Raw genomic sequence first — 22,978 nt, forward strand, 5'->3', positions numbered from 1 at the left:
GCGGTTGCAGCGGACAACGCTTGTTTTCTAGCGTATCAAGACAGGCCAGGTATAGGTCCATGATGTGGACAGCAAGCAAAACAATGCACACACACACACGACCCAAGCGCTAAACTCCTCCGATACACAGCGCGATACAAAGCGCTGGAAACTCGCTCCATTTGCTTCGAAATTATCCACTGCCTGTAGCTTTGTCTTTTCAAGCTTCCCACAGCTGGTCTAAGCTTTTCACTTTTCTTTTGGCTTCTTCGTCTCCATTCACACTTGATTTTCGGAACTATTTTACGGACTTGTGGCTTCGGCTTCAACTTGCTGCAGCCAGTCGTAGCCAGTGAAGCCGAATATTGCTGATATATTGTATTCCTGCGCGTCGTAAGTGAGAATCCGTGAGAGCTCAGCTTCTAGCATATGTGTTGAGCCCTCATTGAAAATGCCTGCACCTACGACAGAATCAAATCAAATACAGATGGGGACAGGTGATAACAACGACAGCGATGTGATTGAAGTGCAGAAAAACACTGTGACTCTCGAAAGTATCCTTGCTGCCGGTAGCATGTTACCCGTAGACGTGTCACGGGGACCATCTAGTGATGCATTCATTCAGTGTAACAGTTCGGCCACCTTATGATATTGCATGACCACTGATTAGGAGGTCATGCCACCGCGTATTAAAAGGCCGCAATCATCCTTATTCTATACCACAGTGCAAAAGTCTGCAAGGCGAGTAATTGCCGTGCAGGGTATTCGTATCGTAACATTGCCTGTCAAGTAACCGTTTCACCTGTATGACTTCCCGGTTTAATACATGACAAGGGGTTCCGAGGAAAGAGGCTAGAGGAAAAAATTTTGGCACCTCTGGAATCTGTACCTCTTGCATGCCCTTCGTGTTGTAGTGCATTACTTGCTGCCGAAGTTGTCTCTTTTCTGGAGCACAAACAGCGGTATGTTATAATGGTACTGCGGAGGAAGCCCAATGTGTTCTGTAGCCCCCAATTCAAAGCTTCACTTGTGTTATTTCTTGTGCTACTTATTATGTTGCATCATCATCACCCTGATACATGCTGTAACTAACCATTCTGTCTCCCTCATTCACATATGAGGGAGATCACATGGTAATGTTTTCCCATGCGTTTTTCCTGAACTTCTCGTTCAGTTCTTCGTATCATAAAGGACGCCCAGCAGAAACATGGTCTACGTCATGGTGACTACCAGCGCTACCGGTAAGTTTGAGAGGAAGTAAATTGAATTGAATTGGATTGGTGTGTAATTGGTCACCTTCATTCAGGCCATATAAATATAGTCTCTCTTGGCCAGTCCTTGTCATTCTCTATGTAAAACATATGAAAGACAAGAAATTTCCATCATTGCATACAGGGGCAGATCCGGAACCTCACTTTTTTGTGGTGGTGGTTGGATCCGCAACTGACTGCACAGATATTAGTTGTATATCACTCCATTGTTGTGCCACCATTCAGGGCAGTACCTGTTCAGCTGTCAGTATGTTGCTACGTTTTGCAAACTAAACTTCAAAAAGTGACCTAATTTAGGGCCATATCTTCCTGAGATGCGCATGCATCATTTACCCCGTTTGAATGTAGGCTGGTTCGATAAAGTTGGTGCATGTAAAACATTAAATGAAAACCTCAATTTTTCTTTGTTAGCCAAGTGTGTGTGTCCACATAACTGTAGGAGCAAGGAGGGAAGGTAAAAATCCTTACTTGTGTCAACAAAAAAGAGTGGCGAAGAACTTGCTCTCTGGTTCTGGCTCCTCAATGGGCTGCTAGGCCATATTCCTTGCGAGCCAAATAATTTTTGCTATAAAATTCACAGGCCAAAGGAGGCATACAGGGTGTCCCAGAAAACGTGTCATTGAATTATAATAAAAAAACTACGCCACCTAGAATCATGCGGTCAACAGCATTTGTTCTTATTGGGTTTTTGCCACCTCCTAATGTGAATGTCATGTACTCCAAGTTTAATTATGTAAATATTTGCGAACTGAACTCGGAAATTTGCCAAGTAAAGGTCACTTTTTTACCCCACCAATATGAAGAGCGTCCCGAATTCACTCATATTCATGATAATTCACAGTGATACTCACGAGCTATCCCATCGGAAAAAATAGCCGAATATCATGCTTTTCGGAGCACCGGACCATAGCGCGCGATGACTTTTTGAGCGCAATCGCTCGCAGTGCGACGAAAGGAGGTTCCGAAGCCAGCCCACAGAGTGATAGTAGAAAGAGTAACTGTTTCTAAAATTGGGAGAGGGAAAGCATTATCCCAGCGAAAGTCGGACGTGATAAGCCGTGCCTGTTTTATCTCTTTCTGTGATGTCGGGGAGGGCTGGGTTTCCAACCTCCTTTCGTCGGACTGACAAAGATTGCGCTGAAAAATTCATCGTGCGCTATTCTGTGCGACCTCCGTAGAGCATGATGTTCGGCTATTTTTTCCGATGGGATAGCTTCTGATTATCCCTGTCAATTATCATTAATTTGACTAAATTAGACACGCTCTTCAGATTGGTGGAGTAAAAAAGTGACCTTGACTAGGCAAATTTCCGACTTAAGCTCGCAAAAATTTACATAATTAAATTTACGTTACACGACATTCACACGAGGAGGTGGCAAAAACCCAGTAAGAACAAATGCAATTGACCGCATGACTCTAGGTGGTGTAGTTTTTTAAATATAATTCAATGACACGTTTTCTGGGACACCCTGTATGTGTGCCACAGTTATTTGCAAGCAAGCATAGCAGTTCTTAGCCAACTTCCGAAGCTGAGCAAAATCGTTTAACTTGGGTTACTGCAGCATCTACTCTACCTGTGTATGGCATAAAATCTCTGGGCAATATTTTCGAAGAGAGAAAAAGAATTTAGATAATTGTGAATGCTATTCGTAGTGTATCATATAACAGCTCTTTTTGATGCTTCTCAGCGGTTACTGCAGCCGCCGCCTTCGACGCCTGCGCAAGTCCTTGCACTGGGTGCAGGGCAGCAGCAAGCACCGCTATGTCGGAAAGCCGGTCACCGCTGAGGCCCTGGAGAAAGGGAGCGATGGCCTACGTTTGATCTTGCTGCCTTTGGTGCAGTGCGAACGAGCATGGGCCCATGCGATGCAACTGAGGCAGGAGTCAAACACGGAGCCCCGCAAGCGGTCAGTGCTCAGCTGTACATACACATATCTTCCCCGATACAGCGTCGTTTTACAAAAGGTGCCTAAAGACACCCCTTGAGGCAGTGTGTAAGGAGGAAGATGTTTGAACCGGGGTTTCCCCAGCACATATCCAACACATCTCAAATATCTTGCAACACCCCATAAACACCTGCCAGGAAAAAAGGAAAAAGCAAGCATATATGGATGTCGCACCCCCAAGGCAGAATTCCAACCCCCTCCCCCAAGATTAAGATTCTGTGCCTATCCCTGGTTTGCACCCTTTGACCCAGAGCCATTTTTTTTTTGCTGAGGACGTAGCATGCAATTTTATGTTGGGACTCTTACATTTCATTCAGGACAAGGACCTTGCATTAAAAACAGGCTTTGGGTTTGCAAACTACAGGTTTTCCCGGCGATTTTAATCCAAGTTCCAGCTAAATTAATCCATGCCCCATAAAGTTTGCATGGCACGTGGATTAATTTCGATGGCGCTTGGATTCAAATCACCGGGAAAACCTGTAGTTGTAACCTTCCCAGGCCAACAGTGAAATTAATTTTGGAGAACCATTCACGCTGGCACCGTCCCCGTTAGAGGTACAGGCAAGGATGTAGGGGCGAACTTCCAAGATTGTTGACTCATGCTCCGAACACCCTTCAGGTTCCATCTGTTGGGACGCTTGCGTAAGGCAGTGAAGCATGCCAACATCCTCACGAGCCTCTGTGAAGCATGGTCCCAGTGTGATGCCCGTACCCGCCTGGAAGCCCAGGCTTACGATGCATGGATGCAGGGTGCTTTGGCTTTTGAGTTGCAGCAGTGGGGACCTGCTCTGGAGAGCTATGGACGAGCACAGGCCATCTACGAGCGACTGGCCCATGCCATGGCAGGAGAGGCAGACCGCACACTTTTCCTGCAACGCCTGGAAGAGCTGAGTCCCAGTCTGCGTTACTGTGCCTACAACATCGGGGATGAGTCGGCGGCAGCCGACCTACAGCGGATGCGCCTTCAAGGCACGGGCTCTGCAGATCTTGACGTGAGAGACCTTTTGTACATAGATCGAGAAGTTACCCGTCAAAAAGAACTCGTTACGAGTTACCATGTGAAAAATGTAACTAAGTTAATAACGAAGTTCTTCAGCCTGAAATGTAACTCGCAGTTACGGATTTACTTAAAAAAAAGAACAAGTTACTTCCAAGTTACTTCGGACACAAAATAGCACTACACAGGTGTAGCAGTTGAGTTAGAAGTTGAGTTGCCTGCGGAGGAGTGCAACACGCTTAGATTGTTTTCATTTAGTATCTCCAACAATTCGAACGCTTTGCATCTTAGTCCCTGTGGGCACACAATGGTTCAGCTTCATTTCAGTGGCAGCGGTTCTTACTTCCTGAGAATACTGTCATTGATTGAATATCACGTTTTATGGCATAAAATGCCACGAAAGAACTGGAGAGAAAGCAAGAAAATATGTGGACGTGAGTGAAAAGCAAATTAAAAGTTGTAACTTAGCTTAACTTACTTTGGCAAAGTTACCTGAAAAAGAAACGACTTCCTCCGAAAGTTACCATGGCGCAAAAGAACCGGGTTAAGTTACACATTAGCAAAAACAGGAAATTAGTTACAGTAACGAGTTACCTCGAACCTTACTTTAGCAGCATATCTGTTGATTTCAAAGTGGTCTTCTATGGTAGTAGTTGTTTTCCCAGACAGAACTTACGCTGAAATTCTGACCCCCATAACTGTGCTTGCAGCACTTGGTGGCGCAGACACGTGAGAAACAGGCACGTTCCCTGTCGGAGGTGGAGTGGCTCGGACGTCGCCTGCCAGTTCGTCAGGAGAAGGTGCGCCTGTTTCTGTGTGCTGCCAAGGAAGCACCGAAGGAAGCCCAGCAGGCACCCGACCTCGATGCACGAATTGCTCTGCTGGAGCGACTCTTGCTTGACTGCAAGGATGCCATACAGGTGTTATGAAAATTTGAAAATGTTGCACCGAGTCAGTCGTAGTTAACCCTGTTTATGTGTGTAGGTGGTACGTGAAGAGCTACGTACGACCGAAGCGGGCCGCAATGTTGGCGGTCCAGTCAGCGAGCTGCAGCTCCTGCACTCGTACCTGCAGTGGACGCGACAAAAGACCACAGTAGAGCGTAATCTTCTTCTGGTGCAACAGCTGCAGGAGGGAGGACCGAGGAAGCCCCTTGACCTTCTGCGTCCGTACGAAGTCATTGTGCAGGTAGACGAGTCCATCTTTAATCTGAAATACACGTTTAAACCACGGGCACAAAGTAGATGTGGTTATCGAGAGTTGCCGTAAGCATTTTATAAAATTTGTAGAAAATCAAGAACACGCGCAAAATAGCATTAAATCTAGCCTGGTTTGAACATATGTCCCATTAAAAGATGTAAAACTAGCATTTTACCACTCTCAGTCAATCAGGGACAGAGCATTACTCTGCTTGTTTTATTGCAATTAAAAAAGGAATAAGCATTGTTTGCTTAATGTTGACATGACTTGGTTAGCTACTGTGTGTCTACTATTGGAAACAAACTGCATAACTAGAGCCTGATGTTTTAGGGTTTTACCCAATTCTTTGCCGAATTTGCACCCTGAATTGAAGGTTGCCTCTTTAGGGTGAAACCCGATTTTTACCCAGAAAATTGCCCTCACTGGGATGTCTGTAGGAGTGCACTAACTTACTTGTTTGGCAGCAAATGCAGTTACATCACCATTTGGACGAGACCACTACAGTTAGTTTGAGTAACAGAGCCCAATTTCTCCCTGAATTTAGCATACTTTAAGTTTTTTTACCCGAATTTGCACAAATTTAGTGCACACGTTTATTTACCCAATTTTTACCCCCCGAATTTAGAAAAAAATACATATTTCCCGAAAACTTCAGGCTGTATGCATAACTGCCTACAGGTAATCATGTTTTTTTTTATGGGCTGCCTTACACTGTCTTCATAACAGACTGGAAGGCACAGAACATCTGCACAGTGCATGCAAAGAGAATGATTGTACGCATGGGCGAAGCCTACAATCATGTCTCCCAAATATTTGACCACACGAAACATGTGTTACATAAATTGCTACAAACATTTATCCTAAGTATTTTTTCAGTCTTCTCCAGAGCCGTATATTAAAAGGGAGTCTGGCCATTAATGGGTCATGCCTATACCTGTAGCTCCACCCACTTTTTCAGCTTTGCGACCAATAGAGTTCTGAAATATGGGGCGCTATCAATCAACCTATCCTCACTAGTTGTCCCCGTATCTAACATGGGCAGCGACATTTTGGGTGGCAAGTGGATTGGATGGGATTGAAATGGATACCTCACGCAATCTAACTACTCACCCAGAACTAGTGGATTTTTGGTGCAAATTTGATGTGCGCCACCTAGGGAGCGTAAGGCACATCGGGAACTGTCGTCTGCTTCCGTCATTGTACCACTGCTGGCAGAACCACCTGCTGGGACAGATTCTGTCGTCTGTATGTTTTTTAAACAAATCTACATGAATAGTTTGAATATAAAAGGCAAGAGTGTTTATATCCATGAAATCCAGCAATTAAATATAAGATTGTACAGCACAGCGCCATTTTTGTTATGGTTTCGTTGTGATCGCCGTGTTCACTAGGCCTAACACGTCGACAAAACATATTATTTTCAGTTAGATATCAGTGGATGAGCATAAGATGAAACTGATTTCCGAGAAACTTATATTAGGATGTACATTTGCAGCATAAAATCAGGTTAATCTGTGAAAATTTTTTGTCACGAAATCCCCGCTTCACTGTGTTTGTTTTCGTCGCCATTTTGGGTGGCAGTATGGTGTCATGGCGACCCCTTGGTAAAAAGCAAACCAATCAGAGGAGCAAAACTGTGATTGACAGGTCGAGCCTCTTTTTGTGACTCCTCCCAATGGCCAGACTCCCTTTTAATATACGGCTCTGGTCTTCTCCAACCACTAGCTCTACCAACTGGGAGTTTGCTGTATGTAATTATTTGCAGAACCTGAATGAAGCGCTTCAGCTGCCCGGAGTGGAAGAGGGAAGTGAATTTGCGGAAAAAGTGGGCAGTGAACTGCTGTGCTACAAGGCGTACAGGGCACATCACGTGGGTCAGGCACTGGCTGCTGCTGGCCGTCGCCTGGAAGCTGTGGCTCTCTTTCACAGAGGCCTGCAGTACGCCAAGCAGGCGCTGGCACGATCCCAGCTTCTACCGGAGGTCAGTTCTGACTATGCTTCTTTTCTGCGTTTGATTCTACCTGGCACTTGAATGGGGTTGCAGGAGACTGTGGGTCCGCTCAAGGAGCTGGAGACCCTGCTGGAGGGCCAGAAGTATTCTGTGCATGCTGACAGCCTCCTTGGAGCTGCTGCACAGCCAGCTGCAGCACCAGATGTCGAAACTAAGGTTTGTCATTTTCCTCGTATGGCTTTTCAATTGTAAGACTGGTTAATGAAAATGTTGGCATGAATTTGACTTAATGAAATCCATTCCAGCATCCATTTAATGAAAATGTAGCATGTTATTGGCATCAAATTTTTTCACAATCTGGCGCTATTTTTCAATTTGAATTGAAATCAGACACTGCTTTAGTGTTCGGGTTCAAGGTCATACTTTTCTGGTCAACATTCATCATACCTCATACAATACACGTATACAGGTCCAGCTACGTAACTTTCAGTGTTGTACTAGTACAATTCGTTCCAAACCTTTTGGGTGCGCATATGGCTGCAGAAGGGGATGCTGAATACAGTGTCTTTGAAGTTTTTTTATTTGCTGCATTTGCGAAGTCAGAAGGTAATACGTTCTGAGAATCGGGTTTAACTCAGTTGAGGTTAAAATCAGTTGAGTGGTAAACATAAGGTGAAGTTTGGTCCCACAACAAAGCAGAAGTGACAGTCATCGCGATATTTTGATACGCATAACCACCTGAAGCAAAAAAATGAATTTGCTAAAGTGAAATTAACTGAAGTGTACCATATTACTGAGGGTTATATGTCAGGCTCTTTGTTTGTACATTCTCCTCAAAGATGGAGTTTATACTAAACGATATATTTTTCTCCGCAGTTTCTACTAGACCGTTTGGATACCTACATGGAGGACAGCAGGCTATTAGGAAAGAATCCCAATATTGCCCCCTTCCCTCCAGATATGGAACCAATAGCATGCAAACCCCTTTTCTTTGACCTGGCACTGAACCACATAGAGTTTCCTTCCCTGGAAGATGTGGCTGAAAGCAAGAAGGGTCAAGGCCTCACTGGTCTTGTACGTGGCTGGCTTGGAGGATGGAAGTCTTAATAAATGCCTCCCTGACATGTTTGGTTACTGGCAGGTTGTCTTATTTGTGTCCTGAATTGCACTCATAGGAAATTAGTGAACATAGGTGGCTTCATGAGAGTTTATAGGATTGTTGCAGTCTATTACTGAGTGCCACTTTTGTAAACCCCTGCAAACCTTTGCTTTTCTGCCCTTCCCTTGCTTAATATACCAATCCCCCCCCCCCCCCACACACACACACACACTGTAACAAAAGACGTAGTGGGCCACGGGGGAGGGGTCATCCCGCAGAACGGTGTGACCCCCATATCTGCTGGGTTTTCTGGCCATGGGAGGTGTGACCTTTAGAGGGTGCAGATGCAGGGAAAATCCGTTTCTGCTTTGAATCCTTGCATATTGCAGGAGCCACAGAAGCAAAGCAAAAATTTGTGACCACGCCAAGACCAAGCTCCAAACTAATCTCTTTGCAAAGATTGAGAAATGTGTTATACCTTAAAAGTCTTGAGCTTTTTGTAACAATCCTCTTGTGTTGCTTACTTGGGTGACCCATTTCATTCATCCATTCTCGATTTCTTTGCAAAGAAAAAGCAATGGGGTCGGATATTTGCATCAATGTAAAGCTGAATTTCAAAGAAAAAGGCAAACTTTTATTGCGAAAAGGGAGGGGTGGAACGTTACCACCGACAGAATGTGATCCGGCTCCGATATCACGTCAAGCACATCCGCATTCCGCACGCACAGCACTGCGCACGCACGCCCCCTTGCGCCCCCTTTCGACGGCTCGCCGCTCGCCCCTCCGGTTCTAGGTTCTACGGCTGCTGCCGCCCGGCGGCCCCGGCGGCCGCCGGAGCGATCACGTGCCTAATACCGAAATAGCACCAATAAGAGGTGGCGCTTTGGTTGCGGCGACGAGTTTGCCGCGCACGTTTGAGCCGAAAGAGTTTGACAAGTGACGTTTGCTGGCTGGTTTTTGTGTGCAGTGACAAGAATACACGTATCAACATCCTCGTCAGTCATAATTATACGTCTAGCCATTGACAGCAAGGCCAGAAAATGTGACGAGGAAGAAGACAGATCAAGGTTCGAAGGTTTGATAACTTTTCGGACGTGTTGTGCTGGGATGACAGCGACAGCTTGTTTTGGATTCGATGGCAATTCATATGTCCTGTTTTTCTTTCTAATTGTGCCATCACATTTGGAAGGGCCAAATGGCGTGTACGAGATCTCACTGCCGAGCGTTCGGCACTTCCTGGCGCACTTGCCGTACGGACCTGACATTCTACGACCGTCTTTTGTGTTGTCCCGGGCACGCACAGGAGGTAGAGAACGATGTCCTACATATGATACATAGGTCACACCAGCCATCGTTAATTCGCAGTGGAAGTAGTAGTCGGAGTACCAACAGTGAAGCGTCAGAGCAGCTATCTCGAACGGACACTCCAGAGTCTCGTATCAGGGCTGGATTCCAAGGACAATGCCCTCATCATCGTCCTTGTTGCAGAGGTCATATGTTACCATACCATTTCCACTAGCATCATGCATGAGGCGACCAACTCTAGCTAATATGCGACTTTATGCCAGTGGCGGATCCAGGGGGGATGGGGGGGACGATCACCACACACACACAAACATCAGTTTATACATTGGATTTCCCTCGCCCCCCTCCCCCACTACACGGTCCAACAAAGAAACCGCCCCCCCTCCCCGAAACCAAGGATTGTATGTTGTATGCACCATGGATGTTTTCTCTACCATTTAAATGGTCAACATGACCACCTTCAGACTTCATCATTCACGTACGAAGTACTCTAATGAGATGTGACACTATCTCGCACAGTTAAACATCGACATCTTTACCAGTTGTATTCTGTTCAAATTTGACTAACTCACACATTTTTGTAAAGAGAAACATGTGGTATTCAGACAACTCACAAACATGCATAAATCAGATCCATCATATCTGCAATAAACCCATTCAGTGAGTATTTGCTTAGCAAACCTGACACGTAGGCACATCCACATCACCCTCCTGGCTTCAGGGCCGACTTTAGGTACATGCAGCAAGTGCAGTCGCACTGGGCCCCATGCCTTGAGGGTCCCTGTGCCTGGGCCAAACGACGCGCACTAAAGTAAAAAGATAACGCCCACAGAGCATGAGTCAAACGTGCTGTCCATTACACCAGATACCTGCCTTGCAATGCTCTCCATCGAAAAGATATAGAAGAATCTGTTGACTTACTAGTCAGATTTTATTTCCAAACTTGCCAGAAAGAAGGAAAGAAGAACATTTTTGTAACTTTCTAGCTGTGTGCCTAATGCTATCTTTATACTATATATATATTTATTTCTTAAATCTTATTAACTATCTCTATCGTATTCAAACCAACAGTTTTGTATTCATGAATATGTATAAAATAGGTCGTATCGGTTCACTGCACCGGGCTTCGTGTTTGCCTTGAGACTGCCCTGCCTTGCCTCACCTCATCAACACTGATGTGGTCTTTCACTTCTAGTTTGTGTCTCATTTATACCCGTGGAATGTGTCTGAAAAATGGTATCTTTCCTCACATAATCCTAAGCAATGTGCCATGTTTGTTGTCTGAATTCGTTATGCTTTAACTGGTTATAGGCGGACATCAGCTATGTTTCAATGGTGGCTGAAGGTATCAAAGCGCTGTAAGTACATGGTTAAACTTCAATCGGTAGAGTTTGTTGATAGATGACATTAGTCATTCTCTGTCGTTTATCTACAAGGCTGTTGCTGTGGTGAAAATGTCTCTGATGGGAGTTAAATTGCCAAAAAAAAAAAAGCTCACAGTGAAGGTGCTCGAAGGTTTCACAATGTAGCAATGAAACTAGCACCTAGTAGCACCCCAAAGAAAAGCTGGGAGTAGGCTGTAGGATTTTAAACAAGTTACTTGGGCATGATGGCATCAACTGTGTCCTTGTGTATTGCCTCAATTAATAGCTAGATTAATTTATATGATCCTTATAATATCCTTTATATTCAATCAATGCTGTTTCACTGCAATGTAATTAATATTATTTTCTTGGACCATTATGATTGAAGAAAATGTTTTTTTGTTTTTTTCTAGCCTTCCGGATCATGTGGAGTCTGGGCTTCTGGAAATTGTCTCTCCACCAGCTTGCTTGTATTCTGACCTGAGCAGACCGGATCGAACACACAATGATCCAGAGCCCAGATTGAGGTTTGGTTCTAATGTCATAAGTGTTTTGTCATTGCCAACTTTCGCCTCTGACTTGCAGGTGGCGTTCTAAACAAGCTCTTGACTACGCATACCTCATGATGTATGCACGGGAAAGGGGGAAGTTCTATGTCCAGGTAAGAATTTTGAATGTTGTCACGTACATCACGTTTTCTTACTGTCGAAAAAAAAAGAAAATGTTCGCTAGATATTTGTAAGACTGGTGGAAGAATGTTTGGTAGAAGAACGTGGAAGGAAAAGATTGAAACTGTGGATTAAAACACCGTTGTTGGACTGTGCAGCTTGAAGACGATGTTCAGGCAATGGATGGTTACATGAAAAAAATGCTTCACTTTGCGCATGGACAGCAGACTTGGTTGCTGCTTGATTTCTGCGCTCTTGGCTTCATTGGTAAGAAAGCAAAACTGTGTTACGTGCAATATTTAGATACCTCCTGTAGTGTAACAACTAAGAAGTTTGCAGGTAAAATGTTCAAGAATAGCGACCTGGTTCGTGTGAGTGGCTTCATTTGTAAGAAAGCAAAACTGTGTTACGTGCAATATTTAGATACCTCCTGTAGTGTAACAACTAAGAAGTTTGCAGGTAAAATGTTCAAGAATAGCGACCTGGTTCGTGTGAGTGGCTTCCTGCTCCTTTTTCACAAAGTGAAACCGGTTGACTGGCTGCTCCTCTACTTTGTGCAGACTGTCGTCTGCCAACCAAACCTCGACGATGTAAGCGCAGCGAAAAATCTTCATTGCCAGCTGAAGTGGTCAGCATGCGAAAACACAACTGGGGAAAGAAAAGTTTTCAACCGCCGAGTTGTTTGCTAGACACAAGGGACAGTTTGCTAAACACTTTCCGAGTTATGCAGATCTCCTTCATCTTAGCATTGGAGCCTGACTTTTTCATTTGTTGCTTACCTCTTATTTTTTTGTCTTTTAAGCCAGGGGTTCTGCAACTCTTGTTTCGCAAAAGTTTGTCCTTACTTCAAATTCCACATTATTCCCCCCGGATCAATGCTACTGCTTTGGAAAGGGGTAATCAAGTGGGGTGACGAAGTAATGGCGTAAGAACCTCATCAGTAGGGCCCGGAAATAGGCAGGCAATTAGGCCCTCAAAAACAGCTAAATAGGCAATAAAATACTAAAATAGGCACGTTAATCTGGTGCACTCTTTGACTTTGTTGGTACTTCAGGATGCTCCATCAAGGAAAAAAGGCTACGGTACTGTGCATGCTTTGACTTGTACACGGATACTGAGGCTGCCTAGAACCACGTGATATTGAATACTACTCTTAGTTTTCCGGCCTCATAGATCTTGAAAGGCCCAATATCTTGTTCGAATATACATGCACCCCTTCTAGCAAACCAAGGTACTGAAGGAAACCAAACGAGAGAGAGAGAAAAAAAGGTGCAAGCATGCAGGAACAAAACGCAAAACTCAGCACTCAGCATCAGACTAAAAGATGCGCTCGCCCTTGCACCTCTAAAAAAGGCTGCTATGGCATCTAAATATGTTCAAAAAGGCTACAATTCAATAGAGTCGATAAAAACGCGCGCAACCCTGAAAATGTCGCATTTAGGCATTTATAGGCATTTTGGGGCAAATGCATAAAATTCCGGGCCCTACTCATCAGTTATTCGGTTTGGATTTGAAAAGTACCACTTATAAACTGCTCGACCACCTTAAAAAGCGGAAAGACATATGGCATGAATGAACTTTCAGGCAACTTGCAAAAGGAGAGTAGAGAAAGTGTGGAGACGTTATTCGCCGTCACTGTTCCAGCATGTGGGGATTCAATCCTCTCTCGAAGGCAAGTACCAGACGATGAAGGCAAGTCAAATTTTTTTTTCGTCTTTAACAGTTGTCTCCATTTTTTTTTTTTTTTTTTCGCTGTTATTTTGGCACATTTCATCTTCAGGGAACGTTATTAGTACAATGTCCCACGTGACTAAAGCCTCGTGTTTCAGGGTTAGACCCAGTAAAGCCCATTTTTACCCCGCGATTTGCATCATCCTCACCACGGGTAAAACCTAGAAAGTCCCAGAAATGAAACTTGTAAAAGTACAAATTCAGCAACCAATACTGTAACTGAAGAACACTAAGCACTCCACATCTCATGTGCGTCTGAAAATCTGACAAGCGATTTCTCATTTTTTTTTTTTTTTTCAACACCCTGAATTTTGCTTTTTCACACAATATCACCCGATTTTACCCTATCCTATAGCTCCTGAAATAGAACCAGATTTTCCCACCCTCCCCTAATTTTCAAAAGACTTAAAACCTAAACGCACGACTGTTTACCCACGAACAATATACATGCAAAATCTGCATAAGAGAACTCTGTTGTGGAATACTAGGTGCATTCTCTAAATGAACCACAGCAAAACATATCTGTTCTCTCTCTCTCTCTCATCTGTTTAATTGACTCATTTCCTGAATGGATGGTGCAGGATGCATCCTTTATGGTAGAAAGAGCAGTCACGGCGAATCCTCCAGCCCAAGTGGAGTCCTTCTCGTCTGCCCGAGATATATACAGCATTGAAAACGCCTATGCTGGCACCAATTTCTTCTGGACCCTGCCACCTATGAAAGGAGACAACATCTCTTTCAAATTCACTCCGCCCATTACGATACAAAGGTAACCTCACTGGCAACAGTCGGAAGACCCCGCCCCCACACTTCCGTTATAGAAGGGCCCGCACAGTTTTTACATCGCAATATCATAGTAATAGCTTGCAGTAGACTGTGGTTGGGAATATACCCAATTGAAGGTTTTCCAAATGCACATGAAAAACCCTGAAAGTGGTTATTTTACATATATAACGACCAATTTAAATGCTTGGAGAGAAAAAAGAACTGAAAAATTGAGGAGGGAGGAAAAATGTGGAGAAGCGCATATATTCTTATTGTCATAAGGATAAACCTGCTTGATGGCACCATGCTTCCTGTTTTCTTTTTTCCCAAATTTTACAATTTTTCTGAAAAAAAAGAAACATTGAAAAAAAGTTTGCTTGCCATAAAAAGTTTTTCAAAAATTTTATATCTCTATGCATAATGGCTTTGGGCCCTGAGGGTAATGTAACATAAATAAACAGTACAAAAATGTGAAAACCTGACACATTTATGTAAGCCCAACCATATGGGTGTAAGAGTTGGGTCAGGTACAAATATGAAACCCGAGGCACACGTTATTATCTGGATTTGGAATTATCATTGGGACAATTGGATTTAGGGGTTCGTTTCCTCGGCGAAGCCCCATCCTGCATGGCTGTGACCTGGTGTGGGTGCAGACAGAGAACCATTGATATGTGAATATTATTGCTGAAACAGAAATGTTTCTTGCGTTTAAGGAAATGTCTTCAATGTTGAACATGAGAGAACTGATGTTCTGAGGCTGGAACAACATAGAAGGGATCAACACAACATCTTAGGCAACTTGAGGCCTTGTTTGTGATTGTCCCTTCTATGTTGTTCCAGCCTCAGAACATCAGTTCTCTCATGTTCAACATTTGCCGCTTGCGTCGATCCCAGTCGTAGGAATGTGTGTATGCGTGTGCAAAAATGTAAGAGTGAAAGGAGGATGAGTGAGAGAGAGTGACTGGTTTGTCCCTTCAGATGACGCGTTCTGGAAGTCGCTGAGAAGGCGTGTTAGCTTAGCTCAATTGGTAGAGCCCTGGACCGGTAATCCAGAAGATGTGGGTTCGAGTCCTACAGCTGGCTAACCTTTTCAGTGGCTTTCATCTTTCATCGTCTTCAATGTGTTGTTTGGCTACATATGCAGCTTCACGTTCCGAAGTGGCAACTCCGAGCATCCTGACCACAAGTTCACAAACACCACAGTTGAGGTGCTGCCTTTAGCTGCAGCTCAGCGTCCACTAACCCCTGATGGTTACTACGTGGTGGGGAGGTTCACCGACGGAGTAGCGTCCGGCAGCATTCCGTGCCAACTGGGCTTAGTGGCCGTTCTTCGACTCAGGGTACACGAGGACTCACACTCTCCTGCTCTCCTCAGTGAGGTGGTACACTTTTCAGTATCAATTGCAAGGCCATTAAGAGATGCGTGCGTGATTTGTTTTTGCTGTCTTGTTCAACATTGGGCACTCTTCGGCTTCGGTTAACTTCTTGTGCCGTTTGGAAAACGTACTCGGTTGCCAATGTTCGAATCGCAAGGTTTTTTTCTTCATGCAGGATAAAGTTTATGGAGCCATTTGAGTTGCAGCACGAAGGAACATTTAGGATCTTATTGCTTTCAAGTACAATGACGAGGACTTCAAATGCGTATGCGTGTATAACTGCATTTGAAATCATGATCTTCATGTTGTAGGCCTCTTATATATGGGGGACTGCAAGTTTTGGCTGTCCCATTCAATGATTCTATGCGGAAGAAAATGGGGTGGTGCAATTGCTGTCTGTCTTGTTGGATGTACGAAATTCAGTTCAGATCGTGCAATCCCATACCTGCTGTTTACTTGAACGAAGCTTTAGAAAAGAAACATGTCGAGTCTGCCAGAGTTGTGAAAGTTTCTGTTAATTCCCTCCCTGTAGGTATACATAGAAGACAAGAAGGAGGACAAAGGATGTCCACTGGATCCTACAGTTGCATGAAGGATTGTGTTGCACGTTGAAGAACAGTGATGTACTTCCCTCTGAGATGACGTTTGTAGAGCAATGCTGCATTTTAATACTGCTTGTCAAACAGAGTATGATGCATATGACAGACACACCAATTAATTCTAATACAGGTCGCCTGTATATGGTAAAAGTTATAGTTTAAGTAGGTCTATTTATCCAAGAATTAATTACAGTCACATGCTTTACAAAAGTGTGGTCATTCACTTAAAAGCAAATAAATATGCCATTTCTTCCGGTGTTGAGGTGCTCGTGTTGGTGATAACTTATCAGCTGACTGCAAAGCCATGTCAAAAACATATGCACTCTCATGTGCAAGGGTTTATCCAGACTTACATTTCTCTTTTTCTTCTTTTTTTTCTCGTTCTTTAATTTTTTTTTTTTTTTGGTGGGTGGGTTCATTGTCAATGTGTGTATTTGGGGAGGGGAGGGGAGGAAAAATAATATGTAACCTAGCATTGGGGAAGCGAGATTCCCCCCCTCCCCCTGGATCCACCACTGCTTTTATGCAGTACAAAGTTTACATTGTTTCGATAAGTGCAAAGCTTGCACTACGGACACGTTAGCTTGAAAGCTGACTCCTCTCGATGCCAAGTTATATAGTTCTGAAATTGTTCATATACTGCAAAATTTTAAAATTTTAACGACTGCTCTCTTTTCTATGTTTGGCTTAATTAATAGGGCCAGTGTAATAGGATTACGAATAATTATTCCATGTTCAAATTTTGACTTCAACAATAAACACGTACACATTCTGGTAACGAAACGAAATGGCGTTCAAATGAGTGTGGAATCAATGTCCACCAGTAAAATGACTAAATGTGAGCCAAAACATAGTAACAGTGAATATCAATCGTTTCTGCTTGCGCCGCACTTTTGTGTCATTGTTGCCAACATTCTGCGGCCAATAAAAGATTATCACGACATTTCGTTGTAGAGAAGAAAAGAAATATATGACCCGGACGTGATTCGAACACGCAACCTTCTGATCTGGAGTCAGACGCGCTACCGTTGCGCCACCGAGTCAGCCGCCAGTAATGGTTACACTGTCCTGTAAACCATGAATTTGGAGACACCTTCTGCTATTTTTTATGATGTGCTATATTGCGCCTATATTTTCGCCACATCCTAGTATCGTGGCCGTTATGAATCCATAATACACGTGTGCGAATCTCGCGCTTGCGATTGCTTTGCATTTCCGAGCCGATATCTGCGCGTCTTCCCAAGTTTAGCCCTGTCTGCAACATGGCCCAATCGAGGGTGTATCTACCGTCAGCATCCGTGACTGTTGCGCAAGGTTTGGGTAACCAGGTTAATCACGATGACATCGCGTCAATTGTACAGTCCCAAAAACACATGTGAGTAGTATAAAATGTGCAGTGTGCTTGGCGGGCGGTTTCCGAGTCCATGCGGATGGCAAGTGTCGTCGGTGTAGAGATCTGATTTGTAGCTCTGATGTTTCTGTGTTGCTTGCCTTTCGTCGAATCTCTCAATTTGTGTTTCAAACAGCCTCACCAGACTGGAGAAGACGAATGAGATGCTGGCCAATTGCAACACCCTCTCTGCTACACAATTCATGACAGCCAGTCAAGAAATGCGGAAACACACACAGTTGCTCCTTGATCTCAAGAAGGACCTTGATTCTGTTTTCAGGAGAATAAGGTAAATATATGTGTTTATTAATAAAACAGAGCAAGTTGCATCTTGCACTGTTTCACATGTGCCACTTTCTGTTTCCTTTCCAGATTCCTTAAAATGAAGCTCTCGCAGCAGTATCCAACCGCATTTTCAGGTGGGTGTTTTTTATTGCGCACATCTCGGCTTACACCGAGGATTTGTATTGCTGCTATTATCTCTACACAAAACGATCTTTGGCATGTTTCCTTGTGTGTACGTGTTTATGGTTCTGTTCATCAAATGACTGTCAAGCTAGTCATATTGTGGCATCAGAAATAAATGTAGTTTTATACCAAAACACTACAGTTATGCTGTTAGCCTTCGCATGTTTACCTCAGATAACCTTCCATTAATTAATGTACCACCATGGATGAGTTGTGATGACGCTAGCAAGTTGTTTGTAGTGATCTCCTTGACAATTGTCCCGGGTTCTTTTCACACAGTTCGTAAAGTGTGTGTGCAAAAGCCACACACTGAATGATCAAAACCCACATCAAAATAGTTTGTTCACTACTGTGTTGACATAAGCTCTGTACAAAAAGTAAAACACACCTGTGATATTTTTGTAGCATGTGGCAACGTTTTCAACGTCCTCGACGAAGAAGAAGAGACTGTGGCAAACAGGAGGTCACCCACAGTTACGGACACTGCATGAATTTCCTTACTGTACTGAGGGTGTCAACGTTTTGTGCTGCTGTTAAGCGCTACACTGAAAATGAAAAGGCTCTGACACGCACCTTCACCAATGGTTTTCCTGACACCTGCCAAAAGCGGCCCAGAAAATGGTGTCGAAGAGGTGCATTTTGCTCGCAAGGTGTGGGATCTCTAGGTGATTTCCAAAAGGTTCTCAAGATTTGAAGGAAGCTCACTTTGTAAGAACACAAAATCGAGGTAGTGTCATCACCACGTGTAACACACTCTGGGTTATCAAGGGAGGAAGAGGTGCATTTACATCAACATGTGGCATCTACATGTACATAAATGTGAATTAAAGCCTGGCATAGCAACATCTGCTTGCCAATAATAAGCTTCAAAAACTGTTCCTTTGGTAAATAAGTAGGGTTCTGGATTTTCTGAGGTTACTTCTTTGCATATTCAGACGGGTATTATTTGGAACTTATTGTTTTACGAGAATTCAGAGCTTGTCACTATTTATTTTTTTACAACATGGTTTATTGTTCAAGATTCGGAGAAAAGAGACTGCTGTGAAATGGCATCCATGAAGAATGGAAAGCTGCTTTGCGAAAACGCTTACTGTTATGCGGCAGAACTCACAGCCTGTCATCTGTATTACGATCACCTGGTGATGTGACATTTTGAAATACAGGTAGCCATTGGTGAAGTCACAAGGCAGCTGCCAGTTGGCGTCTCATATTACTGTTTGTGTTGCAACAACTAGACACCCTTTCAAGAAGACAATTTGTATGTCATCTGTGCTCCCTTGTCCCCTTTGTTGAAAGAAAGGGAAGGCAAAACATTAGGCAACTGGACGTCTTCCAAGTACAACTGGGAATGGCAGAAATGTCAAGTAAGGTCACGACGCGACGTAATCTCGACAGAAAACAGACATACACTCGGTCAACTAGTCATTAGTGCACGGCTTTTCTCTTTACTGGAACTCCCAAGAGCAGAGTTCTTCGGATGAAAACTCAAGAGGGAGTTCACTCTTTTTTCGACCTAGCAGATGGCACTGTCCTACCCTTTCGGAGACTTTACTTTCGGAGTGCAACAGATAAATATGTTCATTTTTACTCGTTTGCACTTTGTAGATCATTTTGCGACATCCACGCAGCCTGCAGATACATCCTACAGAAGATCGAAAAAAATGCTGGTTCATCTGTTTGGTTACCGGTAACCACAAATATTAAAAAGGTGAATCCCGTAACCGAAACCAATTTCAGCGTTCTGACACTGAACCGTAACCGAACCGATATTCGTTTCGGTTTCAGTCCCTGGATAGAACCAAAGAAAGGCACGCGGGGCCTTTTCCACGTCACGCGACGATCGTGTCTGCCGTCCACGACTGCTTTCTCGGGCTGTTTTTGCAAATTTGATTGTGCAGCAATAATACGTCGCAGAGCGAAAATATTTTGCATTGTGACTCTTGGTGGACAGCTTCACAGATGAAGCAGGACTTGGAAAAATGCCACCTCATTGCTCCTTTAAACAGTAGTAAACATAAGAGAGTTTTAGCAAACCGTTGATAATGTGGCTTGCAGTGATGGCCAGTAGTTAACTACATGTAGTTAAACTACCTGATTGTAGTTAAAAAGTAGTTATCAACTACTTGCAGAAATGTAGTGGCAACTACTAGTTAAACTACTATTTTAAGTAGTTAACTACAGTAGTTAGGTTACTGAAGGCGCCAACTACTACCGATTTTGCCGCAAGCTTTACGGCACGATTGTGCTTCCCACTTTTGTCTTGAGCTACTTGTTTGATGAGAACGGAGGTGCAGGGCAGTTGTGTCGTGCATGTGTGGCTGTATCGTGGCTGTATCACGCGTGATTGTTTCCGCGACGTTCGTGTTCAGCGCTCCTTTCATTTCACGGCGGAAACCTGCGCAATCTTCACTTTTAATTAGAGGTGCGCGAATATTGAAATTTTCGAATACGAATATCTACAAAATTGTCCTCCGAATATCACGTCATAGGATAACGGCTTCTAAGAGTTAATTAAGTTAATTAAGCCCCGAAAACAAGCATCGTCACAGTTGTGTTCTGCTGATCCTTGGAAAAATGTCCCAAGTGCTAATGAGGAATATGTATTAATATATTGGCTTAGCATAGGGCATACATGCTTATATGCGCATGTACAGTAAAATTGTATTGTGTGCGCCAACACCATGGCCTTAGCTTCCGTTCTTGGGCATTAATAAAAATTATTGTTGTTATTATTATTTACATGTAATTATTTTTTACAATGAGACAGTGTGCTGTTCTCATGAGGCAAGCTGAAAACCGCAAGAAAAAATGTTCATTTCAAAAATCTGTCATGAACTGTGAGCACCTGTGTTGGCATTGTAAAGTGCTGGTGAAACAGACAGAATGGAAGTAAAGAGCAATGACATGTTCAGAGTGACATTCTCTCAGACTGACATTCTCACGCGTGACGTCACGCGTGAGACCATCGTTACTGATGGTAATGCATAGTTTGGAATGGCCTCATGCATTATAGCACAGTAAAACTGCGATCGTCGACGATGTTGTATGGCTGTATCACGCGTGATTGTTTCCGCGACGTTCGTGTTCAGCGCTCCTTTCATTTCACGGCGGAAACCTGCGCGCGGGCCTCAAACTTTGTCGCGCCGACGGCGACACGCTTGAGTCGCGAGCAAAATCGCTCCATGAAGGTCGGGCTTAAGGCTATATATGCGTTTTGCTATCATCTGTAACAACAGTTAGCGCAGCTTCAAATGACTGCAGCGTTACTGTCGTCCTAGCTGGCGCTTTCATACGATCGTAGAGCGCCGGAGTTGGAGAAGCTATGTCGAAATATCAACACGTCTCACTCCTCGATTATCGCCGTCATCGCACGCGACCATGATTCTCTCATATATCGCTGACAACCACAAATCGAAACCGAAGAGGACGCATTCGAAACGCAGGCTTTGGCTGTGCATGCAATTGGACGCTGAACAGCGGTGTCCAGCTCAACGTCAACAAAATTTCGATATTTAACCGTAATTTCACCGAACTCTAGGCCCCATACGAATGTTCAGCGTTCACTAGCAATCCACTAAAGCCGCGACAGTGCTGACGATGTATGAAACGTACCGCGGTCTCGGGTTTCGCTGGGGCGGACTCTAAAATGGCGACTGCACACAACTGCATACTAGTTTCGGTTTCGGTTACCGAACGTACAACGACGCATTCTCAAACGAGCGTACCTCGGTAGCTCCGCGCGTCGCTTTGCAGTTGTTCTACTATGCATGTTCGTCGCCGCAACGTATAAATTCCAGTGCGCAGCCCGAAACAGCTTCGGAATAAGCTGCTGTGATATGCGAAAAAAAATCGAATATTCGAACTTTTACGAATATTCGAAACCTTCGAATATCAAATTTTCGAATACGATACGAATCGAATATCGCAAATATTCTATTCGTATTCGAATATTCGCACGCCTGTACTTTTAATGCTCGTCTAGTGAAGCCTCATATGCTGTGAAATAATTCTGCAACTTAGTTTATCGCGTAGGCACAGAAAGAATCCCGCCGCAAGGTTTGTATTTGACGATTGTCGCAATGGGTTGAGCCAAAGTTTATTGCTTGTCATTCACATTTAGGTGTCCAAGAACACTACAAGGGATTGGTGTTGGTGGACAACGTTAAGTAGTTATAGATGTAGTTAAACTACATTGCAGTAGTTAAAAAAGTAGTTTTAACTACTCCCCTGAAAAGTAGTTGAACTACTAGTTAAACTACTCAATCACAAAGTAGTTAGTAGTTATAGTTAAACTACTGTAGAAGTAGTTAGTGGCCATCACTGGTGGCTTGTGTCGAACCGTATCAACCGGAAGCAATCAGTGGATAAGATTTTGAGTCTGACATGCCTGCGATTGGTTCCGGCGTGCACGATGACCTCACCAACGGTTTGCAAAAACTGCCAGGCGGGTTCACACTGCTGCGTTTACGGTTGCGGGTTACGGCCGCTGACAGCGAAGCATAGCAACTGAACATCCTTGATGCGGATGGAACGCAGCTGTAAACACATGTCGAATTCGGGTGGTCATTTCGTGGCAACATTTTTTTTTTCTTCTTTTTTTTGCCAGATCGCGAGTAGTCATGTTCGCTTGGTCAAAGCGAAGCAAACTCGCATGTTCGCGTGACGCTTTCCGAACGCATAGAATTTGCCAGCTAGCACTTTTTTCGCCCGGTGTCGAAACGGCTGAGTACCGGGTGGCCCAACTATATCCAGTGTCGTCACATCCGCTCTGCAAGGGTAGCGAGGGCTCGGATTGGCTAGCACGTCGAAGTTCACGTGGGTTAGCAGACGACGAAACCAACGCAGATACAGAAGGCCTGCTTATTG

The 22,978-nt window shown here is 44.0% G+C and overlaps 3 protein-coding genes, 1 long non-coding RNA gene and 1 other non-coding gene across 5 annotated transcripts; 3 read left to right on the forward strand and 2 right to left on the reverse strand.

Annotated features, from left to right (window-relative positions):
* The first annotated feature begins 344 nt into the window (after positions 1–344).
* Positions 345–8,478, forward strand: LOC135394029 (signal recognition particle subunit SRP68-like). The gene is made up of 9 exons (XM_064624457.1): positions 345–533; positions 1,154–1,220; positions 2,939–3,157; positions 3,816–4,188; positions 4,904–5,113; positions 5,178–5,381; positions 7,159–7,374; positions 7,438–7,560; positions 8,221–8,478. Exons 1-9 carry the CDS (start codon positions 431–433, stop codon positions 8,449–8,451), a joined length of 1,746 nt encoding a protein of 581 aa, XP_064480527.1. The 5' UTR covers positions 345–430; the 3' UTR covers positions 8,452–8,478.
* LOC135394035 (uncharacterized) lies at positions 5,152–9,157 on the reverse strand. Its single transcript, XR_010422749.1, has 3 exons — positions 8,922–9,157; positions 6,504–6,614; positions 5,152–5,402 (listed from the first exon to the last, which is right to left on the reverse strand). It is a non-coding gene; the product is annotated as an uncharacterized LOC135394035 (long non-coding RNA).
* Positions 9,158–9,218: 61 nt separating this feature from the next.
* LOC135395205 (alpha-1,3-mannosyl-glycoprotein 4-beta-N-acetylglucosaminyltransferase B-like) lies at positions 9,219–16,511 on the forward strand. The gene is made up of 12 exons (XM_064626445.1): positions 9,219–9,749; positions 9,809–9,988; positions 10,213–10,226; positions 11,060–11,106; positions 11,526–11,639; positions 11,698–11,773; positions 11,939–12,047; positions 12,240–12,370; positions 13,365–13,472; positions 14,093–14,280; positions 15,424–15,658; positions 16,188–16,511. The coding sequence occupies exons 1-12, from the start codon at positions 9,551–9,553 to the stop codon at positions 16,245–16,247; spliced, it is 1,461 nt and encodes a 486-aa protein (XP_064482515.1). The 5' UTR covers positions 9,219–9,550; the 3' UTR covers positions 16,248–16,511.
* A 714-nt stretch (positions 16,512–17,225) lies between these two features.
* Positions 17,226–17,297, reverse strand: Trnaw-cca (transfer RNA tryptophan (anticodon CCA)). Its single transcript has one exon. It is a non-coding gene; the product is annotated as a tRNA-Trp (tRNA).
* On the forward strand, positions 17,286–18,985 carry LOC135394034 (kxDL motif-containing protein 1-like). The gene is made up of 4 exons (XM_064624462.1): positions 17,286–17,629; positions 17,781–17,933; positions 18,017–18,063; positions 18,518–18,985. Exons 1-4 carry the CDS (start codon positions 17,517–17,519, stop codon positions 18,601–18,603), a joined length of 399 nt encoding a protein of 132 aa, XP_064480532.1. The 5' UTR covers positions 17,286–17,516; the 3' UTR covers positions 18,604–18,985.
* The last annotated feature ends 3,993 nt before the right edge of the window (positions 18,986–22,978 follow it).

This window comes from Ornithodoros turicata, chromosome 5 (assembly GCF_037126465.1).
Source record: "Ornithodoros turicata isolate Travis chromosome 5, ASM3712646v1, whole genome shotgun sequence".
Classification (NCBI taxonomy): Eukaryota; Metazoa; Arthropoda; class Arachnida; order Ixodida; family Argasidae; genus Ornithodoros; species Ornithodoros turicata.

What these genes read in the sequence shown, in the direction of transcription:
- LOC135394029 (XM_064624457.1), top strand. Translation starts at nt 431, where the DNA reads ATGCCTGCACCTACGACAGAATCAAATCAAATACAGATGGGGACAGGT. An exon ending in GGTGACTACCAGCGCTACCG is followed by an intron (nt 1,221 to 2,938) that starts GTAAGTTTGAGA and finishes GATGCTTCTCAG; the next exon opens with CGGTTACTGCAGCCGCCGCC. An exon ending in CGGGCTCTGCAGATCTTGAC is followed by an intron (nt 4,189 to 4,903) that starts GTGAGAGACCTT and finishes CTGTGCTTGCAG; the next exon opens with CACTTGGTGGCGCAGACACG.
- LOC135395205 (XM_064626445.1), top strand. Translation starts at nt 9,551, where the DNA reads ATGACAGCGACAGCTTGTTTTGGATTCGATGGCAATTCATATGTCCTG. An exon ending in GATCCAGAGCCCAGATTGAG is followed by an intron (nt 11,640 to 11,697) that starts GTTTGGTTCTAA and finishes TCTGACTTGCAG; the next exon opens with GTGGCGTTCTAAACAAGCTC. An exon ending in GCAAGTACCAGACGATGAAG is followed by an intron (nt 13,473 to 14,092) that starts GCAAGTCAAATT and finishes TGGATGGTGCAG; the next exon opens with GATGCATCCTTTATGGTAGA.
- LOC135394034 (XM_064624462.1), top strand. Translation starts at nt 17,517, where the DNA reads ATGGCCCAATCGAGGGTGTATCTACCGTCAGCATCCGTGACTGTTGCG. An exon ending in GTACAGTCCCAAAAACACAT is followed by an intron (nt 17,630 to 17,780) that starts GTGAGTAGTATA and finishes TGTTTCAAACAG; the next exon opens with CCTCACCAGACTGGAGAAGA. An exon ending in GTATCCAACCGCATTTTCAG is followed by an intron (nt 18,064 to 18,517) that starts GTGGGTGTTTTT and finishes ATATTTTTGTAG; the next exon opens with CATGTGGCAACGTTTTCAAC.